Source organism: Mytilus galloprovincialis, chromosome 1 (assembly GCF_965363235.1).
Source record: "Mytilus galloprovincialis chromosome 1, xbMytGall1.hap1.1, whole genome shotgun sequence".
NCBI classification, from domain to species: domain Eukaryota; kingdom Metazoa; phylum Mollusca; class Bivalvia; order Mytilida; family Mytilidae; genus Mytilus; species Mytilus galloprovincialis.
The window spans coordinates 30,435,115-30,458,693 of NC_134838.1; the positions used below are offsets into that span (position 1 = coordinate 30,435,115).

General features: G+C 31.2%; 1 protein-coding gene across 1 annotated transcript in view; it reads right to left on the minus strand.

Annotated features, from left to right (window-relative positions):
- Positions 1 to 23,579, minus strand: part of LOC143071219 (putative methyltransferase-like protein 24) — a 94,532-nt gene that overhangs the window by 5,723 nt on the left and 65,230 nt on the right. Inside the window, exons 11-12 of the mRNA XM_076245394.1 lie at positions 12,255 to 12,329; positions 11,591 to 11,726 (exon numbers count right to left, since the gene is read on the minus strand). Coding sequence (XP_076101509.1) covers positions 11,591 to 11,726; positions 12,255 to 12,329 — 211 coding nt within the window. The remainder of the gene's footprint in view (positions 1 to 11,590; positions 11,727 to 12,254; positions 12,330 to 23,579) is intronic.

Consider the following 23,579-nt stretch of genomic DNA (forward strand, 5'->3'; position numbering starts at 1 on the left):
ATAATGAATAGTAATACTGATACTAAGTAATTCCAATCATTTTTTTTAAGCATTTCAAAATATTATCTAAAAACAGTCTTTTTTTCAATTTGGAATTATTTTCAAATATGTAATTTGCATGATTTCTTGGGTTTGAAATTCCTTGTTTATTCTGCACCACAATTTTTTTTAGCATTGCATTACACTTTCCATACAATATACTGTGTATATATAGTGTTGAGCCCGGCACAGTGCATTCTATTGAAACTGTGTTATCTTCTTTGTAATAGAAAGTAGTAGGCGCCAAACGAAACATTAAAATACAGAATAAATATGGAATTAATAAAACATTTCAAGCACAGGAAATTATGCAAATTCCATAATTAAAAATATTTCCAAGTTGACATAATAGCCTGTTTTAAAAAAAAATGTTATCCAAACTTATATATGATAAATTGTTAAATTATGGAGTCAAATTTCATAGGAAGCATTTATTATTATATATAATAAGCCTTATGCAAGCACACAACATTATGTAGTGCCTTAACCTACTTAGTAATAGCCAGTTTTTTATCCATGTTATCAGAAGTAATTCTAGAAACTTTCATACTGCATTTTAGTATACTATAAATAAAAAAAAATGGTTAGTTCTTGAATATATGACTTAATCTAAGTTAATTCTTTCTACTAAACACAGTAAGTTATTATTTAAATAAGTTCTAAGTAATTCTTTAACTCAAGTGAATAAAATTAGTATTAATATTTGTTTTAATTTAAGTATTTTTTTTGATAGACACACATTTTCAGTAAAATTTAAGTAAAATATAATTACTGAGTAATTTTTGTTTTGTGTGTACATGTGAACCATACCAATTAAAGAAAAACATAATATATAGTTTACAGTAGATAAATCTGTTCTTCATATAACTGCGTTCTACACAATTGAACATTTTGAAATTCATTTACAAATAAGAAGTTAAAATTAGATTTGTCGTTGCAAGCAATAGCGGATGACACCCTTGTTCCCCAATTGCTATTGGTTCATTTAATTCCGAGATCCAGAGTTGACAAGAATGTGTGGAAGAAAAATTAAAAAAAAAAACCAAAGAAAAAGAAACGAAAAATAACAATACATCACCGAAACTCCGTTACGGGTGCCATAATAAGGAAGTAAACAGTAAGACACAGTAGGTGTTCGCTTACAATGTATTGTCTTTCTCAGAATTCTGTATAACATCAAGATAGAATTATTCATCTTCTATTATATCTTAGCTTGTATATGTCTAGTCTTTTAATATATATTAGTTTTATAGAAATAAAAAACCGATATATGCTACTATTATATGTCTATAGTTTTTATACTGATGATTATGATAACATTAAATATGGGCCACTGAGCTATAAATAAGAGACCAGGATTAAATGTTGTATTTACGCCAGACGCGCGTTTCGTTTATAAAAGATCCATTAGTGCTTTGGAATCCCCAAAAAAGGTTAAATAGGCCAAATTTAGTACGAATAAAGCTGTTTTTCACTTTGAATGCATCAAATCACATAAATTTAACCAAAAAAAGTTTAACAATAATACCGAATGTAATGCAAGTTTTTAAAAAGGGAAGAAAAATAATCAAACATTATCCTTTAATAACTTACAGTATGTGTATGGAATATTCATAGTCATGGTGACAAATCAAACGATGATCTTTTTTATTTTTAAACAGTTTTAAGATGAGACATGTATATTTTATCAGAAACCAAGAAAGAAAAATGTAAACGATACAATATCCAAGTCTTTAACACCTTTTCAATATTAAGACATAATAGAAAAACAAACGAGATGGGGTATATATGTAACACTCCCAAACGTGCCTTCCCCCCAAACTTGTCCGATTCCCCCAAGCATGTCCGTAATATTCAAGTTTACCCAAACGTGTCCGATTTCATAACCCCCAAACGTGTCCGATAATTGTTATTGGCGTGTTAAACGTGTCCACTGTTTAACGCAAAAAAGTCTCACGCTAATACACGAACGTCCTAAATGACATCAATAACCTTTACGGCAATTCTATGATGGGGGTCGCAGTTGATAAAGTGGTCCAGCTGCAAGTATGTATGTTCAAAAGGAGCAAACGTACAAATAATTTGAGTACAGTTGAATTAACCGTCTACTTAATTAACCATTTTGTACTAATAAACTCCAATGATGCCTTTTATATTAATCCGAATATTGCACAGCGGACTTTTAGTAGAATTGACTTCCCTTCTTTTCGATAGTTCTTGCATTTTAAAGCTCTTCAAATCATAAACTGGTTATCATTTTCTTAAATAAATTTTAGATTTCTAGCATCACTATATAGACATGAAGAAGATTATTATCATACCGGGAATTTCGGATTGGGCCTACATTTTAATGGTTATCCGGGTTTACACTATAAATGGGGTTTTCATCTTAAAAATTAAAAAAAAAGAGTTTAGACCGATTTTTTTTCACTTCAGTAAGAAACTACTTCAATGTCCGTTTTGTAAAATAGGCCGTTTTAAATAAAAGTTTCGGAAATTAAAAAAAAATATGTTGCCTCCCAATACACAACTGATGGCACAATGAATGAGTAAAGTTTAACGACCATAACTGGCTTCACTGCCCTCGCACGTTCAGAATGAAAGTTTTTTATGCGCAGAGAATAAGAAGTTCATCTACTCGAGGTATTTGATTTAATACACACAATTAAACAGAACATAGCTGCTTCATTAAAATTCAACATAACTGAACGGACACTTTTACCAGGGTTATACAGCCTAAAGTAATGTATATCTGATTTCTTAAATGAAATAGTAAAATGAGTATACGTTAAGGAAAAACACTTAAAAAAAATAACCTTCTTATCTATAAAAGGGACACGAATGATGGTTCCAGTAAAAGTAAAGAAGAGCTTGATATGGATACGTGTTGGGAATTGGACACGTCTTGGCGTTTATATAAATGACACGCTGAGGCGCCCTTTTACATTTAGACATTTTTTGCAGTTCAGTGACGTTATGTGGATACGTTTGATGTAATCGGACACGTTTGGTTGGAAGGACACGTTACGTTTCAGAGTGTTACAAATATAAAAAAAAGAAGATGTGGTATGATTGTCAATGAGACAACACCCCACAGAAGACCAAATGACACAGAAATAAACTTATATAGGTCATCAAACGCCTTCAACAATAAACTAAGCCCATACCACATAATTAGCTATAAAAGACCCTTAAATGACAAATGTGAAACAATTCAAACGGGAGAGCTAACGGCTCAATTGTATACAAAAATTGAACGAAAAACAAAAATGTAACACATCAACAAGCCACAACCACTACATTCCAGACTCCTGACTTTGGACAGGCACATTATACATAATGTGGCGGGGTTAAACCTGTTAACGGGATCCCATCTCTTCCCCTTGCATGAGGCAATGGTGTAGCAGTACAATATAAGAATGAAGTATCAAACTATTTGAAAAAGGTTTAACTTATCAGATGGATAAAAATAGAAATACACAGAGTGGACAAGGCCAGGAACTTGTATATCCCAACAACAAAAAGACACTTATTACAGATTTGAGAGAACTCGTAGTTACTGACAGCAAGTTCAAAGCAATTTACAACTGATAAAAAAATTATGCATCTAAGATTAACCAAATATTACACACCCGACATCCAATGGATTTAGTAGAAAGACGTCACAAACAGGCAGAGAAAAATAAACACGACTTTGTGCAATGACATATTTTCGAAAACAGTTGATTAATAAATAATGTTATTACACGTTTTTAATTAGTTGAAAACTTATCATAGTAAATTTCCTTTTCCTCACAAACAAATAGTTCAAGTATGTCCTTTTATTAAAATAGTTTAATCATCACCAAATTCAAACAATTTTCACATCTCAGGCTGCCTGACTCAGGATGACTCGTAAAATAATCTATTTCATCCCATTAACCAAAACTACGGTACCACGATTTCCGAAATACAAGAACAACGTAACATCTTAAAAACAAACTGATATGTCAAAATAACAAGATAATTTATGGTGTTATGCTACTTTTTATGGTGTTATACTACTTTTAACAATATTAAAGATCATGGTTGCTCTTCTCATGTTATCTATGTAGCCGCATAGTAGTTCTCTTAAATTTAAATGTAAGGATGGATTGTATGATATAAATGATAGCAATATTGGAACACAATGACTAAACAATGTTGTTGGCATCTATTTAGAATGCTAGCATGTCCTCTTTTTATTTAAAATATTGAATCCTAAAGAAAATTCAGTAGTTTTCATACCTCAGACTCACTCGTATAATAAAATTATTTGTCTGCATCAACCAAAACTGACCATAATTTCACTTTATTATGTAAATCTTATAGTCGCATAGTAAGTCAATAATATATTAATGTTTGAGCATATTAGTATATTATTATGTTAATATTATAGTCGCATAGTAAATCAGTAATAGATTCATGTAAGGATGGATTGTATAAAACAAAGTATAGCAATATTGGAACATAATGACTATAAAAAAATTCTGCATCAATTTAGAGGGGCAACATATCCTTTTTTTCAAAATATTGAATCGTAAACTTTCAGTAGTTTTCATTCCTCGAACTGACTCATATCATAAAGTTATTTGTCCACATCAACCAAAACTGACCATATTAGCACTTTATTATGTATTTCTATATAACCGCATAATAAATATTAAAAAATACTAAAATTTGTTGAGGATTCAATATTCTAAATAGAATTTTAGTCATTATTTTCTTATATTGCTATCATACGTATTATACAATTCATCCTTACATGGAAATATAACTCATTTACAATGCGGCTATATAGATTTACATAATAAAGTGCTAATTTGGTCATTTTTGATTGATTGAGTCAGGTATGAAAACTACTGAAATTTGTTTAAAATTCAATATTTCAAATAAAAAGAGGACATGCTGGCACTCTAAATTTATGTGAAAAAAATGTTTTAGTCATTGTTTTCCTAAATTACTCTCATTTATGTTATTCAATCCATCCAGATGACATTGTTCTATTGGCGCCCGACGAAGAATTACTTCAGCAAATGTTAAATATTGTTCATAAATGGTGTTCGAAATGGAGATTATGTATAAATTTTGACAAAACTGGTGTAGTGGATTTCAGATGTGGATCCTCACCTCGATCTGATTTTGGTTTCACTTGTGGAAATACCGTTGTAAAAATACGACAGCAAATATAGATATCTTGGTATGTGGATAGATGAACACCTAGACTGGAGTTTTACGGTTAGAGAAGTAAGAAAATCAGCCAGTCGAGCTTTGTAGGCACTTTATACTTAATTTATAGCCTGTGGCGGGATGGACTGTTATATATACGAAATTTTTTTTTATATGAAAACCTTGCTCAACCTGTATTGTTGTATGGATCAAGTATCTGGGGTATATCGGAACATAAGCAACTAGAAACTGCAAAATAGGACATGTCGATACTTTTAAGGGGCCTTAAAAACTCCACCAATCTAGCCGTTCGTGGAGATATTGGATGTACAACAGTTAAAACAAACAGAACATTGAAGTTATGAGATTATTTTTCAAAACTTTCTAATTTAGAGGATGATATAATAGTTCGGACTATCCATTGAAATAGTAAGACAAAACACCCATCGTGGCATTCACGTGTAGTAGCTTTACTGAGAAAATCTGAATTGAACTTTTTAATCAATCTCAACATAACAAGCAAACAAAAGCTACGAACGGCTCAAGACAAACAGCTATAGATCAGGAGAAATGGTTAATTGATGTTTTTGACGATAAAAATTCTATAAATGGAAACAAGTTAGAACATACATGGTTTAAAAACAATTGCAAAACTAGTTTATTTGTTAAAACAATCAACTTTCGTGACCATCGACGCATTTTATCAAACTTTCGATGTGGATCGCTGCCGCTTACGGTTGACACCGGACGTTACACCAAGCCGACCACTCCATTAGGTGATAGACTTTGTCTTTTATGCAATGACAATTTTAAAGAGACAGAACAATATTTTGTAATAGACTGTAACTTTTATTCACATATAAGAGAAGAACTTTTTAATTATATTAATGTTTTGAATAATACTTTTAATGTTTTCAACTCTGATGACAAATTTGATTTTATTATAAACTGTGATCATGCTTCAGTTTTATTAGCCAAGGCATTGCATCTTATGTTTAAACGTAGGAAGAAAAATTTGTACAATTTATTTTATAAATGAACTTAAAGGAGTTTTTTTTAGAATTTTTAGTAACATGAAAAGTTTTATTATTTAATATTTCTTTTACATTATAGTCTATATTTTTTTTAATTTGAAAAGGATGAAAGTGTCTCATATGTTTAAATGGCAGGGATCTAATATGGTTTTAATGATTTTTATATGGTATATGATGATGTATATTGGATTGTAACACTATAATAAAGTATTTACTTACTACTTACTTACTTACTTACTTACTTACTATTAAAATCTCATTTATCTAATATTAATAGATACGTCACCTATATATCAGTGTTGTTTGAGCGTCTTTATATACTATGATCATACGTTACTGCAAGCATGTAGCTGAACTAGATCAGTGGAAAATATGAATAACAAAAATATCTACGAAACGCCTGCTTTTATCCAGCTATCAACTCGTTGTTGTATAAATAAAAAGTTCAAAAATAAAGTTTTGATTATTTTTACTTGTAGAAATAAAGCCTCTAGTACTCCACCTCCATATTGAGCAAACAGTATTTTTGAAAGAAATTTTGAGAATATTTCTGTCTCTGACGTGACAGTTCCATTTCGTGTCTAATTCGTGGTCATCGGTTAAGCTATGTAGATTTCTTTGAAAAATGTTTTTAAAAAAAGCAGATTTGGATTTCAAAACTAAACCTTAAAGCGTCAGTTATACATTGTAGGATATAAACAATAAATGTACTTTGTCGGAAATACTAAATGTATGTGTACTCGTTAAGAAAGGAGAGAAACCCTGGACAAGAGTCGCTTTTGCGTTCTGTTTCTAAATATTGAACAAAAAAGTATTGTTTTTAACAGGTAAATGTAATTACAGGTCACAATCGCCGCGATATAGCCTTTTTGTGTTAATGCGGCGTAAAGCAACCAACAATCAATCAATCAAATTACAGGTCACCAGATTAGCAAAGCTTTACCTGTTATATTGCTAATATTTGACAAACGTTTAATTTCCAAAACAGTTTACTTGTTTCTTTATTATATTTAATTAAGAAAGGAATCATCTTTTTTAGACAATCCTTTGATTTTTTTTTATACTGAAATCTATAAAACTTTTTTTAAGAACAGTTCAGTGAAAATTGACTTCACAATAAATTCCAAAACATATAAATGAACTAATGTTAAAAAGCATACAGGACTAACAAAGGTCAATGGCTCTTGATTTCGGGCAGGCGAAAACATGCGGCGGGGTTAAACGTGTATCGTAAGATCTCAACCTAGCCAATGTAGAATAAAGAAATATATGCAAAACATACAAGTTTTCTAAGACTAGACCACACAAGCGGCGACCAAAGACATTGGTCATCGTGTATTGATGTGAAAAAGGGAGAAATAGAAACCATTTCATCCAAAAGGTATAAAATAAGAGAGTTTTATTATAAATACATTTTTCAAAGCCATACATTTTAACGGCATGATGATACACTTTTATCAAAAGTACTTATCGAGATATAAGACATATAAGACATAAAGCTTTTATTTTTATTTAGAGTCGGTATATGCAGAACAAGTGCAAACATAAGCTCTGGAGAGCTTTTAAAACCGCGGTTATCTAGACGGCAACAGGTATATTTTCAGTTTCATAAAAAAGCCAAACGAAACATATACCCAAACGACAGCTGTGCAGTCCTTTTTTCTGCACCTTTTTCATTGAACCATGTGTACTTTGTGTTTCTCAGAGCAATTTAAGACTTGTATTAAAAGTAAAAACATTCTATGTTTTTTTTTCCAAATTAATTTGATAAAGAAAAGCATATATTGACATTTCTTAAATAGAGAATTAAAAATATATAATTTCCTTTCAATAAAATAATAATAAGGTCGTTTGTGCTCTTATAAACTCCGTTTGTGCCCTATGCGCTACATTGTGCTTGTATGTGCTCAAAAGGAGGGAGGTCCTTTGTGGCGTTTAAGAGACAAAAAAACATGTCATAGTGAATAGGAATGTAGAAAAATTAGTCTCAGGATATAATAACTGTGTGAGATTGTTTTTTATATTTCTTTTTTATAATTTTTAAATGTATAAATAATTTGTTCCTTGTTAGAGGTCATGCTTTACCTCTACCTCTATAACCATTGCTCATGGGGTAAAGCACTTACTTTGTCCAGCAGGTAATAGTTCAGGTGGTCTTTGTGACAAACAGACACCTCCTACCCTATGCTTCAAAACTTTTACAGGTCTATTGTTATTTTTAATTTTAAAAACATGCCTACCTCTATTTCTGGTTACCATTGGCGTGAGGTAGTGGTTACCGCATTGGACTACTTACACAAAGGTTCCTGGTTTTGTTTGTAGCATAACGTCCGGTGGCAATACATGTAGTTTTTTCATGTTCAGATCAAGAATATTTTCGAACGTCCCAAATATTATTTATAATCGTTATGGATCAGTCTGTTTAAATTGACGAGATGGTAAAATTGAAAACATACTTATACAACACTTTATCAATATCCCTTTCAGGTTGCATTTCTGTAGATATTAACAATGCAATTTTCCATAGGAACTCCTTTTACGGCTAAAACTGTACAACTTCTACTATGAAGTTTTGAAAAAAATCTTTTCCTAGAATTGAAAGTTCATATGCACTTCAATTTTTTTCAAGGGTCAAAATATAGGTCTGTGCGGCATATTTTCAACGTTTATATGCCCTGAACTTTTCATAGTTTAAACAAACACTAATTTTCTTAACTGCCCTACCTCGAAAGAAGGGTTACCACAGATTTCAATGTAAACAATATGCACATGTGTATTTACTGGTTACATTCCCAAGTTATGTCTCTATGAGATGGAACACAGAGAGCATAACTGGGAACCAGTATGTAAACACAATTAATGTTATATGAATATTCTAGATCTCCCAAAAACAGGCGTGTTTTGAGAAACAACTGTATTTACAACGTGCAACCTATACAAACATTTATTCAAATAGAAACATACTTGAGTTAATATCTTTAAAATCTGTGAGATAAATAAAATTTGGTTAAATAATGAATGTTCTTTATTTTTACCCTATATACAAACATTTATTCAAATAGAAAACACTCTAAAATCAGTTTTTTTCACATTGATACTCAATTATCAGAATTATAGCCTTTACGGAAATCACTTTGTATACTCAAAGTTTTTTTTAACTGAACATTTTAAACCCCCAATCCCTGTTTCAATTTTTAAAGGAATTTGAAAACAAGACTTTAATTATTGCCAGCTTACCCTATTTGCATATTTTCTGATATAAAATGCCTAGAACCTGTTTAAAACTGTTTTGATGACAAATTGAAAGCATATCAGAATACTATTATACATGTAATGTTTAGAAGTCAATCATTACAACATTCAAAATTATATAAAGTATCCAATCCTGACTCTGTCTCCAGTCCACATCTTACTGTATGCCGATTTGTCAGTAAAAGTTCACATTTTCTGACTCAAATGGTCGATTTAGAATTCTTATCACATAAGTATCATCTGTTATCATATATCTGACACAATTTACCTAATAAATATTCTAGAAGTGTTCAAATAAGCCATATTTGCAAAGTTGTATGCATGCAGATACCAGTCTGTGATATAAATTCACTTGAAATGTTATAGAAATGACTGCTTACATCTGATTTTTGCATAACTTCCAAGCATAGTTATTGTTTTCTATTTCAAGAACTAAAAAAAAATCTTAAAATCATAGCATTTACAAGTTAAATTATTTGTTTTATGACCCAAGGATAGGCAATTTTCTATGTTTTTTGCCCCTGGGGCCTCAAATTTCCTAAATCATTCTGCTGTTTCTAGCAATTTGGAAAATGTAGTACAAATTCAGGATAGAACACACTATTGTAAGTTTTGTTGAGATATTTTTGTATTTCTAGCTTGTATTTTTTATGCCGTGATGACAAAAAAGCAGATTTAGGTGTTACGGCTTACTTTTGTGTTATCGACAGGACACAAACACCCCATAAATAATATTCAGGAAGGATCGATGAGCTTCAATGACTGTGAAGAGTAAATATGCGCACTTCTTAACAATTTAACTCACACATATGCAAATATTATGAATTAATTTTGTATTCAGGACTTTAAGTAAACTATGCGTACTGTAAACTGTGAATTTATGCTGAGTCGTCATACCTAAGGCCCAGGATTCTACCAATCTTCAGAAAATATTTATGAAACTTCATATTTGAGTTAATTTCTTTAAAATCTGTGAGATAATCAAATTGGGTTTAATTCTGAATGTTCTCTATTTTCACCCTAGTTAGGTTGCATTTCTGTAAATATTGACAATGCAATTTCCCTCATGAACTCCTTTTACGGCTAAGACTGTACCACTTTTACTATGAAGTTTTGAAAAAAATCTTATCCTAGAATTAAAAGTTCATATGCACTACAATTTTTTGTCAAAGGTCAAAACATAGGGCTGTGCGGCCTATGTGCAACGTTTATATGCCCTGATCTATTCAAAGTTTAAACTATAACTATTTTTTCTAACTACCCCTACCTCGAATGAAGGGTTACCACAGATTTCAATGTAAACAATATGCACATGCTTATTTACTGGTAACATTCCCAAGTTATTTCTCTATGAGATGGAACACAGAGAGCATAACTTGGAACCAGTATGTAAACACAATTAATTTTCTATGTATATTCTAGATCTCCCCGAAAGAGGCTTTGCAAATTCTCTAATAGAGGGGGCATTTCAAGAAGTATCGTTTCCGTATCTGATACGTTGACGTATATGAACGTATTTATGGGTTATTGATTAAAATTGATGATTTATGTGTTTAGATAGTACATATTTTATATGGGTTTTTTTGGTTAAGTTATATGTCTTTTGGTCATTAGTAAAAACTTTGTATTACACGATAGTTTTCAATCAATTGATTTTTACTCGTTTATACTGAAAGGCTCGATATTCAAACCTTTAATCATCACTTTTCAGACATAAATTTAAATAAAAACGCTGAAAATATTAATGCTTGAGTAAAAAACTGTGATAAAAATTGCGAGAATAGAGAAAAGAGAGATAACAAAAAGAGAAAGGGTAATGACAATTTCTGTTCTCTTTCATTTTTAATATTTGAAGAAAAGTATTTCCTGCTAATTCATAAATATTATTGGTATCAGTCATCAATCCGACTCTACTGATGTTTCCATTTATCAGCAAATTTAATGTACTCGTATAGATATTGTTAACGTCAAATTCATTAATATTCAATTTCAAGGCTAGGTAGTTTCAAGGTTTAACCACCATTAGTGTCTGAATTGTCCTACTCGTTATATACATGTAACTAGACAAATCTACTCACTGAAGTATGGTTCAAATCCTCAAAAATATCTTGCAATGTGGACACTTTCCATTTTCCTAATTTGCCTGTTACGCTGCTTAACCCCAAGTTGTGGAACCATAAACGGTCACCACGTCTCATGTCTGGTAGATTGATACTAAAATAAAGTGAGTCATGCTAATCTAGCAAAGTTGTTACTATAAATAAGCTTACCAACAAATGTAAAATACCTATTTTAATATGGGTGATAAATATTGTCCCTGAAATAATCTTTACAGGGAAAATGTATTGTCATTTCTTTTGAAAACAGTACTTTCAGATTTGGTACAACATATTAGATAAAAGAATAATGTCACCAAACTTTCCATTAATCTAGAATTATTTCATATACTTCAAGCTCATAATGCACACACATATACAATTAGTATTACTTAATAACGGTAAAGATGTATAAGTGAACATTAATATGAATATAAAACACATACAGACAGCAAACGTGATATTAGTTACATTGTAAACAGTCATATTTTTGTAAGTGGTGGTATATGCCATAGATTGATATATTAATATGTATTTGTTGATTGTGTTGAGTATTGAAATGGTGGTAGTGGTGGTTTTTTTTTAATAGAATACTTACAATATAAGAATTTATGTCTTTGATATCCATATTATTATTTAGGCTTACCTTGGATCAAAAGAGTGGACTTCACATCCGTATGTTTTCGCCATATAATCATCAAAGCTAAAGTCATTGCTTATTCTGAAATATAGAAATATAATGTGAATCTATCATTATTTTTCTTGTTTTATATAATGACTCGCCGTAATAGTAATAATATTACTAATATTTTCCTCAACTATTCATTTATGCTGTTCTATTTATGATGTAGTCTTAATCATGTCTCAAGTTAAATAGTGCTGTATCATATGCTACCGATTTTCTAAATAACAGCCCAACAATGTTAGTTCTGTAAAATTAGGAAAGCATTTTTTTTTCTTCTTCCCTGACTTAGTTTCGACTACATGCTATTGATATATCGAGATACAAAATTGTTATGTACTGTGACCGACGTGCTAGACCACTTGAACACATAGGCTCTCGGTGGCCGGTTGTGTCCTTTCTTCGTCAGTAAAGGAGTCTAAAAACAGCACAAAAAGCATTTTACAAAATACATATATACTCGTTCGGTTTGAACATACGCGTTTGGTCAGACCGTACGAGTATACTCATATGGTCTAGTACGACCTGCACCATACATACATTTAGAACAGATGAGTTTATTTTAGACAAACATTTATCAAAAATTTGTTATCAAGTATTACAGATTAATAGTATTACAATATATGAATAAAGACAATAAGAAAATATTAAATCAATTGAAATTAAATAATTTTGTATTTAATTTTAAAAAGAAGATGTCGTTGAATTGTCAATAAAACAACTCTCCAATAGAGTCAAAATTACAAAGAAATTAACAACTATGGGTCACTGTATGGTCTTCCACAATGAGCAAAGCCCATACAACAACCACTGGATTACAGGCTCCTCACTTTGGACAGACATGTGCATACAAAATGTGGCGGGGATATACATGTTTTCTGTCTAAATCCTCTGTTGGAACTCTCGCCCCGGGTGACACTTCCTGCCACAAGGAACATAAGGTTTCTTACATTTCTATGTTTCAATCATACATGTCCCTTTCATGCGAATATTTTGCTTGCAAGAGACAATATTGCTTGTTTTGCAGAAGCATGCAATACAATTCCAATGTGCAGCTTTAACTTTGTGTGTCAAACGTTCTATATCACCGATTAGATAACAAAAGTTCAATATGCCAAATTCACATGATAATTTGTACAAACTAGAATCCTTACCAATAATAATTATCATCAACCCCGATGTTTTTCTCACAGTAACAAAACTACCTTTTTTAATCTTTGCATTATTTTTTCGACACTTTTTATTATATTGTCTTATTGTGTTTTGAACAGATTTTTTTATAATTTCTGTCCAGTATCTTCCATTTTCTTGCGTGATATGCAGGAGATTAACTTTTAAATAGTTAAAACATTAAATTTGTATTCCAATTACAATTCAACTTTTTAAATCAGTTATGTTGAGCCTTGTATTAATTTTGCCCCCGGGTTTATATCATCCGTTCATTATATTTGTCTCTTCAATATTCAAGAGTTTATCCTGAGGTAGCACTTCACAGAAAATCAAATTAAAATTGAACCACAAAACGTTTTATCATCTTCCATGCCTGGCTTTGTAAAACATTAATCTAACTGTTTGTGTCATACATGTTCATTCGTCTGTAATAAGTGTTGTCCATGGATTTGATTTTCAGTAGTTAAAAGGGTGAAATATAATTCCTTTTCTGTGTATCAATTTAATATTGCAAAAAGGGGGGATGTCAATTTTTCCTCCACAAATTGGTTCAAAATAATATTTCAATGCCTTTGATGATACCTTTTCAGAAACTATTGACATTATTCTGTCAAATGATAAAATAACAAATTGGTGTGTCTCGCTTTATTTTTTCGTAAAATATGATAAACAAACCAACATTACAATAATTGCCGGACCAATGTTTAGTATTGATATGAAAATACGAACTGCCATATAGTAAAACAGCTCATAGTACACACATAACAAAATCTTGATGTTCAAGTAAGCCCCTACGAAGGCTAGTTTAATCTTTAGCTATCCGAAAATGATATTTATACAACTCTTCCTCTCATATTTGAAAAGTCTACAGGAGCCAACATGCGAAATATCGCACATGTGATGTGCTTCTTGAATTAAGGTAAATAATATGGCCTTCGAAATACTGTTTATATTCCTTACATCGTGAAGAAAGATTATTTGTCGAAATCCGGATATGGTGTACAAATTTTTGCACTTGATGTTTGCCATTTTATTTCTGTTTGTTATTATATAAATTATCATGATCAATTTGTTTCATCTTGTGATCTTTTTATTTGGTTATCGCCAATGGCAGTCAGCAGGGTTGATGAACATCTGTTGGTCGACCTGCTAGTCAAATGCGTTTTGTTAAGGTATACCTTTTCACTTTTTCTTTTTTTTTTTAAATGGTATTTTTGATGTGTTTACATATGTTAGATCCCTCTATCGAGAAATTTGTTGTGCATGGTCACGTGTAAAAATTGCGTTTTTTATCCAATGCATCCATATGCTTGGACGTTGTTTTCAACTAACACATGTTAAAATGTTGACATACATATAGAGGCTGCATCTGATTGTTATGGAAACATCCCTCACCCAGAGACATAATGTAACAGTCAAAATCCTGACGTCACTACACACCCTTTAACAATGATAAAATCCTTTATCGAGTAATAAGCTATATGAGTCCCTAAAATTAAATAAACATACCAGAAAACATTACAAATTGCTTGATATATATACACAACAATAAACCGATAAACAAATATAATATATAACTACAAACAAACACCACTGGATTAAAGGCTCATATTTCTAGATAGGCTTTTTATACAGAAATGGGATTAAACGTGTGTTCTGGTATCAAACCCCCTCCCTTACCTGAATCAGTGGTGTAACATTCATTTCCTAGACAAAACTATGAAAATCAGTTGCAAATGCTATGCCACATTATATCGATACATAGCGCATATTAACCCTAGCACACACACTACGTTTTAATCTAAGAAAACTCGTTGATACTAAAAGTTGTCCAAAAAACGTAAGGCTAATAAAAAGTAATGTGATTAAGTCGTAGTTATCACGACCACTCTATGGAAAGAAATAACATACAAGAAGTATTAGATTTTAAACATTGCTACCAATCACTTCCTAAGCAGTATTGTTTGAAAAACCCAGCATTTACTATCTACGCGGCAATGATATAGATCAAATCGTCATCAATAACAAGCCGCAGCATTCACATCAAGAGATGTATGACTAAGCCGTCGTACACAGTAAACTTAAGAAAGAATTGATGCAAGCTATACTTTCTTGTAGTTTTAACATGAGTAGGCATTATATTAGTGATTTTTTTTGCCCGAGCGATAGTGATTATTTCGATTCTGATTAGGACAATTTAGGTAATTTTCATGTCCGATGTGTATAAGTGTAAAGTGTTTGTGAAGGCTCTTCCGTGAACATCCCTTTTTTGTAAGCAAGCAAACGACTAGCAATGAGTTCTTAAGAGGTGGAGTTTTGAAGAGCCAGCATGAACGGTTATCGTATCTAGGTCAAATATATCAATTTCGAATTGCTACACAATTACAGACATAATAAATGATTAAGTAACAACATGTACATCATTTAAGAGTTTGGAAGTGTTTTAAGTTAATGAAATATATAAAATGCATGCCAATTTGATAACATTCCTTCTTGTACAATGGTCAATATACGCAGGAGTAAACATTTTTGTATTGGATTTAGAACATGGGTTTATTCACAAAGCGAAAGAAGCACGTAATATTAGAATTCTATTTTCTGATTAATGTGGATTTTGACAAATAAATAAAATAAAATGGGTAGACCGACATGCTTTTGGTATAAGCTTGGGATGTCAACTTGTACTCGAGCACTCAGGTATCGCTCGTTGGTACCAAGTATCGATTACCAAAATCATGCTCGACTAATCGGTTTCCTGTTTGGCTTTTGATTAAACACAAATATTTTTTCTTGAGAAAGCGTCCCGGAAAATTAAATTGTAATCACAATAAATGCAAAATATGATACGATTCGAATGTTTGCGTTTTACTGTTATCTAATATCCCTCAATAACTAGGTAGGCTATGAACAAGATCCCCTTTCAAAGGTTTACACTTTACACTAATTGTGTCTTAGTTATCCCACCGCCTCTGTACCACCAGAGTTTATATTTCCATCAACGATACTGTTAGTTACATACCAAAGTTGAGAAATCGCCTTATCCAAAAAAGGTTGATAAAATAATAATTTTGATCAAGAACAAATTCGTTTCACGATTTGTCAACCCTCAGGAAATGATTAAAGGCATCAGCAAGTTTTAATCATTACCCCTTCGTTGATTATTGTTTTTCTATTGTTTGGAGGTTACAAAATAATATTGTTTTACCAATAATCATTCTATAGATATTATTAGTTACTTGATTAGATAATTGCAACTTTACAATAGTAGTACATATAGCAAATATTAAAAGCCATTAATTTTAGTACAAAAGTCCTAGGACTATTATCTAGGTAATTATGTTGAGGTTTCTAATTTGAAAAAAAACAAATGATTCACAGTACAAAGATGTATATGTATATCAAAATGGGTATCATTTTGCGTTTCCATTATGTAAATATTTAACCGAGCGAGTTCTCGGTAAGTACAGTACATATATTGATTTTAAAAGTCAAATATATTCCCATTTTAAAATCGTAATGAAATGTGGAAATGACTTTGTTCCTTGTAATATCTACCTATGCAGATCTACATGCACTTCATTGTTCTTTTCTTTGCTCTATATCAATTTTAAATGTTTCTTGCACTTTCCATGGCAACAGTGCCCATTTTGGAAATTCCATAGTTAAAAGTTTCATCTAAACTTGCCAGTTAACAATCATACAAAGCTACATTAAGTTTGATTTTTTCACATTTTGCTGGTTTCCACGGTAACAGCAACCTATCACAAAACTGTAGTGAAAGATGACTCATTGGTACATGGGAGGGAATCATAATAGTTTCAAATGAGTTTAGCTACCATTTTAACAATGTTTAAGAGATGAAATGTTGCTTTAACGTTTTTGGATTATGTTTTCCTTTTTGGCATTTATTAAATGGTAACGGCATATAAAAATTAGACAATATTAGCGGGCAAACGTTTAGTTTAAACATATTTGCAAAAATATCAAAAGGGATTGGACAGAAGTTATAACAACATTAGAGACGTCCTCTCCCAATATAAATATAAACTCAAACTACATTAGATAATGGCGAAAAAAACAACATAGTAGTAATGCATGTAATACGTACTTCAAAAAAAAATTAGAAATAAAAAGAAAAAAAAATACAATATAATAAGGAATAATAATGAAACAACTGGACTGGAGTGAAAGGTTGTAAAGTAGAAATTTAGAATGTTAATTGATTGCTTTGAATCTTTGTGTTATTCTGATATAAGATTGTACGGACTCAAAAATGTCTTTGTTTTGCTGAAAAGAAAGGTCACCGTTACCAGCTAATAGAAGCTCAATGGATATAGCATAATTTTCTAATTTGGAAAACAGTATTTCTCTTGCTTCATTGTGAAAAGCTCATTCTAAAAAAAAATGTATACTATCCTCAACAGGGTGGCCACAGCTGCATGCGGGACTTGGTTTAATATTAACACGATGTAAATCTGAATTTAAAGAACCGCACATATTTCTCAAACGTGCATAAATGATATTAAGTTTTCTATCCCCACAACTAAAATAGGAAGGTGGCTGTATCAATTTGGACTTCATCTTTCGTTAAAAAATATTTATATTTTTGGACGTACGTATGTCGGGGGTAAGGCCATTCCATTCAATAGTAGTGGATGGGAAAAAGGATTTTCTAGTAATGTCTAGTCTATAACCGGGTACTTCATAATTATTACTGTTTCGCAAATCGTAGTTAGATACTTGACCAACAAGCGGGGGCATTAAATCACAGAGATAATCAGGGGCAGTCCCATTATGTAAAGAATAGAACATATTGAGCTTTCTGGTTTTTATTCTGTCCACAAGCAATTGCCAGCCAGTTTCAAAATATATAGCTTCCCGACTAGCAAACACGGGCAACCCAGTTACTAACCTCCCTGCTTCTAACTGAACATGTTCTAAATTGTCGGCTTCTTGTTGAGTACAACCATCCCATAACTCACATGCATATTCCATAACGCGTCTTATAAAAGTTAAATATATACGAGCAAGATAATTTCTATTCAATACATATTTCAATTTTTTAAGAACATTTAATCTTGTGCTTGCACACTTTAAAATATTTTCTATATGTGTATGGAATTTACCATTGGAATCAAAAGTAATCCCTAAGTGTTTATGACAGGAGACAAATTCTACTAATTGGTTTTGAAATTCTATTTCAATATCATCTGGGGAAGTATGGCAGGAGAATATCATAGCCTTTGTCTTATTAGGGTTAAAATTAATAACCCAATCTTTAGACCATACTGAAATTTGTTCTAAATCGCTGTTTAAGACATCCTCTATAGTGTAAGGATTATTGCTGGAATAAAAAAGAGATGTATCATCAGCAAACAATCGAGTAAGACTTGTCAAATTATCAGCTATGTCATTTAAATAAATAGAAATAGTAGGGGACCTAAAATAGAGCCTTGCGGAACTCCTGCATTAGTATTATCAAAGGCGAATAGGCATTGAAACAAAAACGCTTTGTTTTTTATTTGAAATATAACTTTCAAACCATTCATACAGATTTCCATCAAAACCATACGCTTTTATAAGAGATGTTATACAGCGATCATCAAGTGACATGCATATCCTATAGTAAATTTCTATTAGCTGGTGAACGGTAGAATGACCTGGAATAAAACCTGATTGAGATTTGTATAATAACTTGTTTGCAATTAAGTGATTAAATACATTTTTAAACACAATTCTTTCAAAAACTTTACCCACTGCTGATAATAATGAGATTGGTCTATAATTGGAAACCAGTGATTTGTCTCCGGTTTTGTATAACAGCATGACAACGTTTAAAAAAAGCAACGCCAAACGGCACAAGTGCACATGGCTATTACAATTTTGACATGACATTGTTACAATGTTTACGGAAGCCATTTATGAAAATTCAAATGCCAAATGCCGCATCTAAACATGTTACTCAAGATTATTGTAAAGTTGAAAGCTAGAAGAATATTTCATTTTATCAATTGTTTGCTTTCATTTCAATGGCAACACAGTAGTTTCGATGATTGTCAAAATCAACTTAAACCTGTATTGTGTGAACAATTAGATTGCCAGCAATAACACATATCACCCTCGTTCTTATATTGCTAGGGTAACGGCAGTCATTTTAAACATTTCATAACATATAAAGGAGTTAGTCCAGTCGACCCCTTTTTGACCCAAATTGCAAAATATAGCAGTTTTACAAGATTGTTAAAATGTGAACTTTTAGCTATTCATTGGAAAATATAATACTTCTTTTACATAAATTTTGGCTGATTTATTTAGATCCAATGCACATATATCGGGTACTAGCATCATTAAGTCATGCTTAATTACTGAAAACTTCTCAATTTTAGCATTTGAGTTCAATTTCAAACAGTTTACGTCTTAAGGGGGCTCGCAGGCATAAATCACATTTTGATCTAGTATAGGATTTCTCTATATTTTCATATGAATGATCTCTATCTTATACTTAATAGAAAAATAATATAAAAAAGTGGGGTCACCGTTCATTTAAGCTCACAATCTGCCTTCGAAAGAAGCATACATTTTTGGAAAGGTACTTTTTCTGTTGAACTAATAGGAGAAATAAAGGTAAATCGAAATAAAAAAAAAGAACAAAATTACAAAAATCATCCAAATTTTACAATAGTTTAGTTTAAGTACAGCTCGAAAATAGTGACAAAAAAAATTGGCCACCGATCAGTTTCAAAAGATATTTCAATTTTAAGGTAGATGAGGTGTCTAAATTATAATCTATAGAATTTTTTTATAATTTGCCGAAATGTAGTTTATATCATGCTTTTTAAAAGACAATAATAAAAAGAATTTTTGTCACGTTACACAGTGTTCAAAATTGACAGAATTTGTATAGATTATGCATAAATAAAACATGTTTTCCGCAAAAAAGCGTAAACTACACGATAGAATGTTCAGATAACAAATGAGAAGATAGCTTTAATAGTATGCTTTCAGTTAAAAAAAAATGGGGTCACCGGACCCGTTTTCCTGCTACATAATAGAATAGGTAAATTCCTAACACATTTTATGGTAAAAGTACCTTTATCTAAATTATCTGCCCTTGCATTTGAGTTGCCTCCCCTTATGTTGCAAAGTTCGGAAAAATTTAATCAAATAAAACTTTTCTGTTTTTTGTAAAAAACAACCATAAATGTGATAAAACACGTCATTTTCTATATTGAAATATTGAAATGAAAGTGATTACACACGAATATCCTACTTCTCTCAACATTTGCACATTCTATTAAAGATCTAGACCTTGTTTTCTGGTATTTCCAAATCCAAGATAAAGGAAGACATCTATCTACTTTAATGCAAAAAATGGCATGTTTGCAACAAATGGAGACCATTTGGAGCTTTTTCAATGATATATACATTTTAACAATCATCTGAGGCCATAACAAATTGATTTTTTTTAATGATTCTTGTACCGTATGATAAAAAAACAACTAATAAAGTAATGAATAAAATTTGTAATGAAAAAAAAAATGTTTATTTTTTTCTCAAATTGTTATACCCGCGAGCCCCCTAAAATGGAAGAAGCTGCATTTGTGTTTATTCATAATATTAAAAGTAAGTTGTATCTGATGATAATACAAAACATATATAAAAGGTTGAGAGTGATCACGGATGTGGTCACTTTCATGTTTGACAAAAACCATCAGAAAAGCGACATCTTATAGCATATATGACATATTTATTCTTATTTCAGCTTGACGTTGAGCGTCTTTTGTGACTAAACGAGTTCAAATTTTTCACATACACTATGACTGAAGCAGACATTAAAGTGTTTAATACAGTGTTTTAAGTCAGATGACCTGACATTTTGTCCTTACCGGGGTTACTCCTTTTGGAATTTTTAGTCTGGGTATTATCAATTTAATTATCAAACCTAAGTATTCTTATATTTTTACGTTTTTCGAACGTCAAAAGAAACAGTGGCCATATTGTTAAATTCAAAATGCAAAAATTCACATTGTTCCATCAACATTTGTTCATTCAATTTCGAGAAACAGCGTGGACAAAATGTGTGGAAGATTAATAAAAGGGTAACGGCAGCTTTTTTTTTTAAAATACCAAGTCAAACAGTTCATCTACACATGTTTATTAACAGTTTGTAAAATTCCGTCAAGTTTGGAGTATTTGTTTTTCATTTTGTTTTTTCAATAAAAGTGATCATTTCAATTCTTTTAAACACAGATGTCACATTGGCACATGCTATTGTACGTACCCTTAACGTTTTGCTTGATTTGTTGTTATAAACTTCCAGAAAATACTGCTTTAAAGTTTTCCCTCCGGATACATTTTAAGTTTTCGCCCTCTATCCATAACAGTATCAGCCATTTTGGAATTGCTAACCACTGTCTGCACAACTAGGCATACACAGTAACATTTACGTAGAGTTCATGTAGTTGGGTAAATTTAATAAAAGAAAGAGAATTTTTTTTTTTGCATGTTTTCTGATTCCATGGAAATGGACCGTTTTTGCATTGGAGTAGTTCAAAGGACAACTTCATAACCGATTCCTAATCTGCACATGGTGGTAAACATTATTATATAGTTATCCTTATGCTATCTCTTTTACAAAAAATAGCTTATTATTTAAGAAATGTAAAATAAAAATGACCCCACCCATCTTAGAGGCCCCAAGTAATTGGAAAGTGGACACCCTGGTATCATGAGCATTAGTTTCTGCAACCCCCACGATGCAGATTCATAGCATAAATAATTATAAAGTTTCACCCTTCTTCCAATTGTCACTAAATCAAGGGGGAATCTACGTCATCACGCAGGGTGTCGGCGATTGAAATTGGACCACCATTTTGTCGCTTCAAGGTAAGAATTTTACTTATTATGCCAGTTATATGAGGGTTATGATTATACAAAATAGTCCACCAAAGACTATATAAAGTAGGAAAATAAATGAGCCACTGCTCAATATTATTGGTTATCTCAATTTTGCAAACACTTCGATACCAGGTTTAGGAATTAGGTCAAACATGCAGGATATCGGTAAAATTTTTCATAACAACATCTTGATTATCAAAAACCGCCTACTTTATCAACAAATGAACATGTCCGAATTCTTTATTGTACTGGGAAAAATACTTGTTACTCACAAATATCAGTGATTATGGTCGAAAAACGTCTTATTTTTAAAAATTAGAAAAAGGATGTCGGCAACACATCGAATATCGAAGGATGTCGGGGACACACTAATAAATTATTAATGTAATTGTCCTTTGATTTTATCAACCATTATGAAGATACGATAAAAAAAAAAACCCAGGATTAGTGTTCCTTGCTTGCTTCCATTTCATGCACTCAATTTCAAGATTCAATTTTTGTATATATTCGAGAAAAAAAAAGTTTTAGAAGGTGAAAATCTGATTTACTTTCAGTTATGCCAGGGGTTCCACAGGGATCATTTATTGGACCAAGTCTTTTTGATACTATATATATATATATATATATATATATATATAGATTACTAAAAATTCAACATTTCCGGTATGAATAGTTTTAATTCACTAGTACTTTCATGTTTAAATAACAATCTTCAGGTGAAACTATACATGATTAACGTAACTATGTAACGGTGACATTACACGAGAAGTAAAGGAAAAACATTTTATTTCAAAATTTAAATCACGATTGAATGCAAACTATGCATTTTCTATTGTGTAATAATGACGCTCCATACTTCTATATATAGACTAAGTGTAATACGATTTATCTCCCTTTATATACTCAACGACAACTATGACGTTACATACCTACCGTTACATAGTTACGTTAATCATGTATAGTTTCACCTGAAGATTGTTATTTAAACATGAAAGTACTAGTGAATTAAAACTATTCATACCGGAAATGTTGAATTTTTAGTAATCTATATATATTTCTATACACAAGAACATTTATTATAGTGCTCTTTATATATATATATATATATATATAGATTGCCTAACAATGTAATTTTAACACACTATTTAGTATGTAAATATAAGAATGTTTAAAATATTTACAAAATGATGAAAATAAACGCAATATTTCGCTAGACCAACT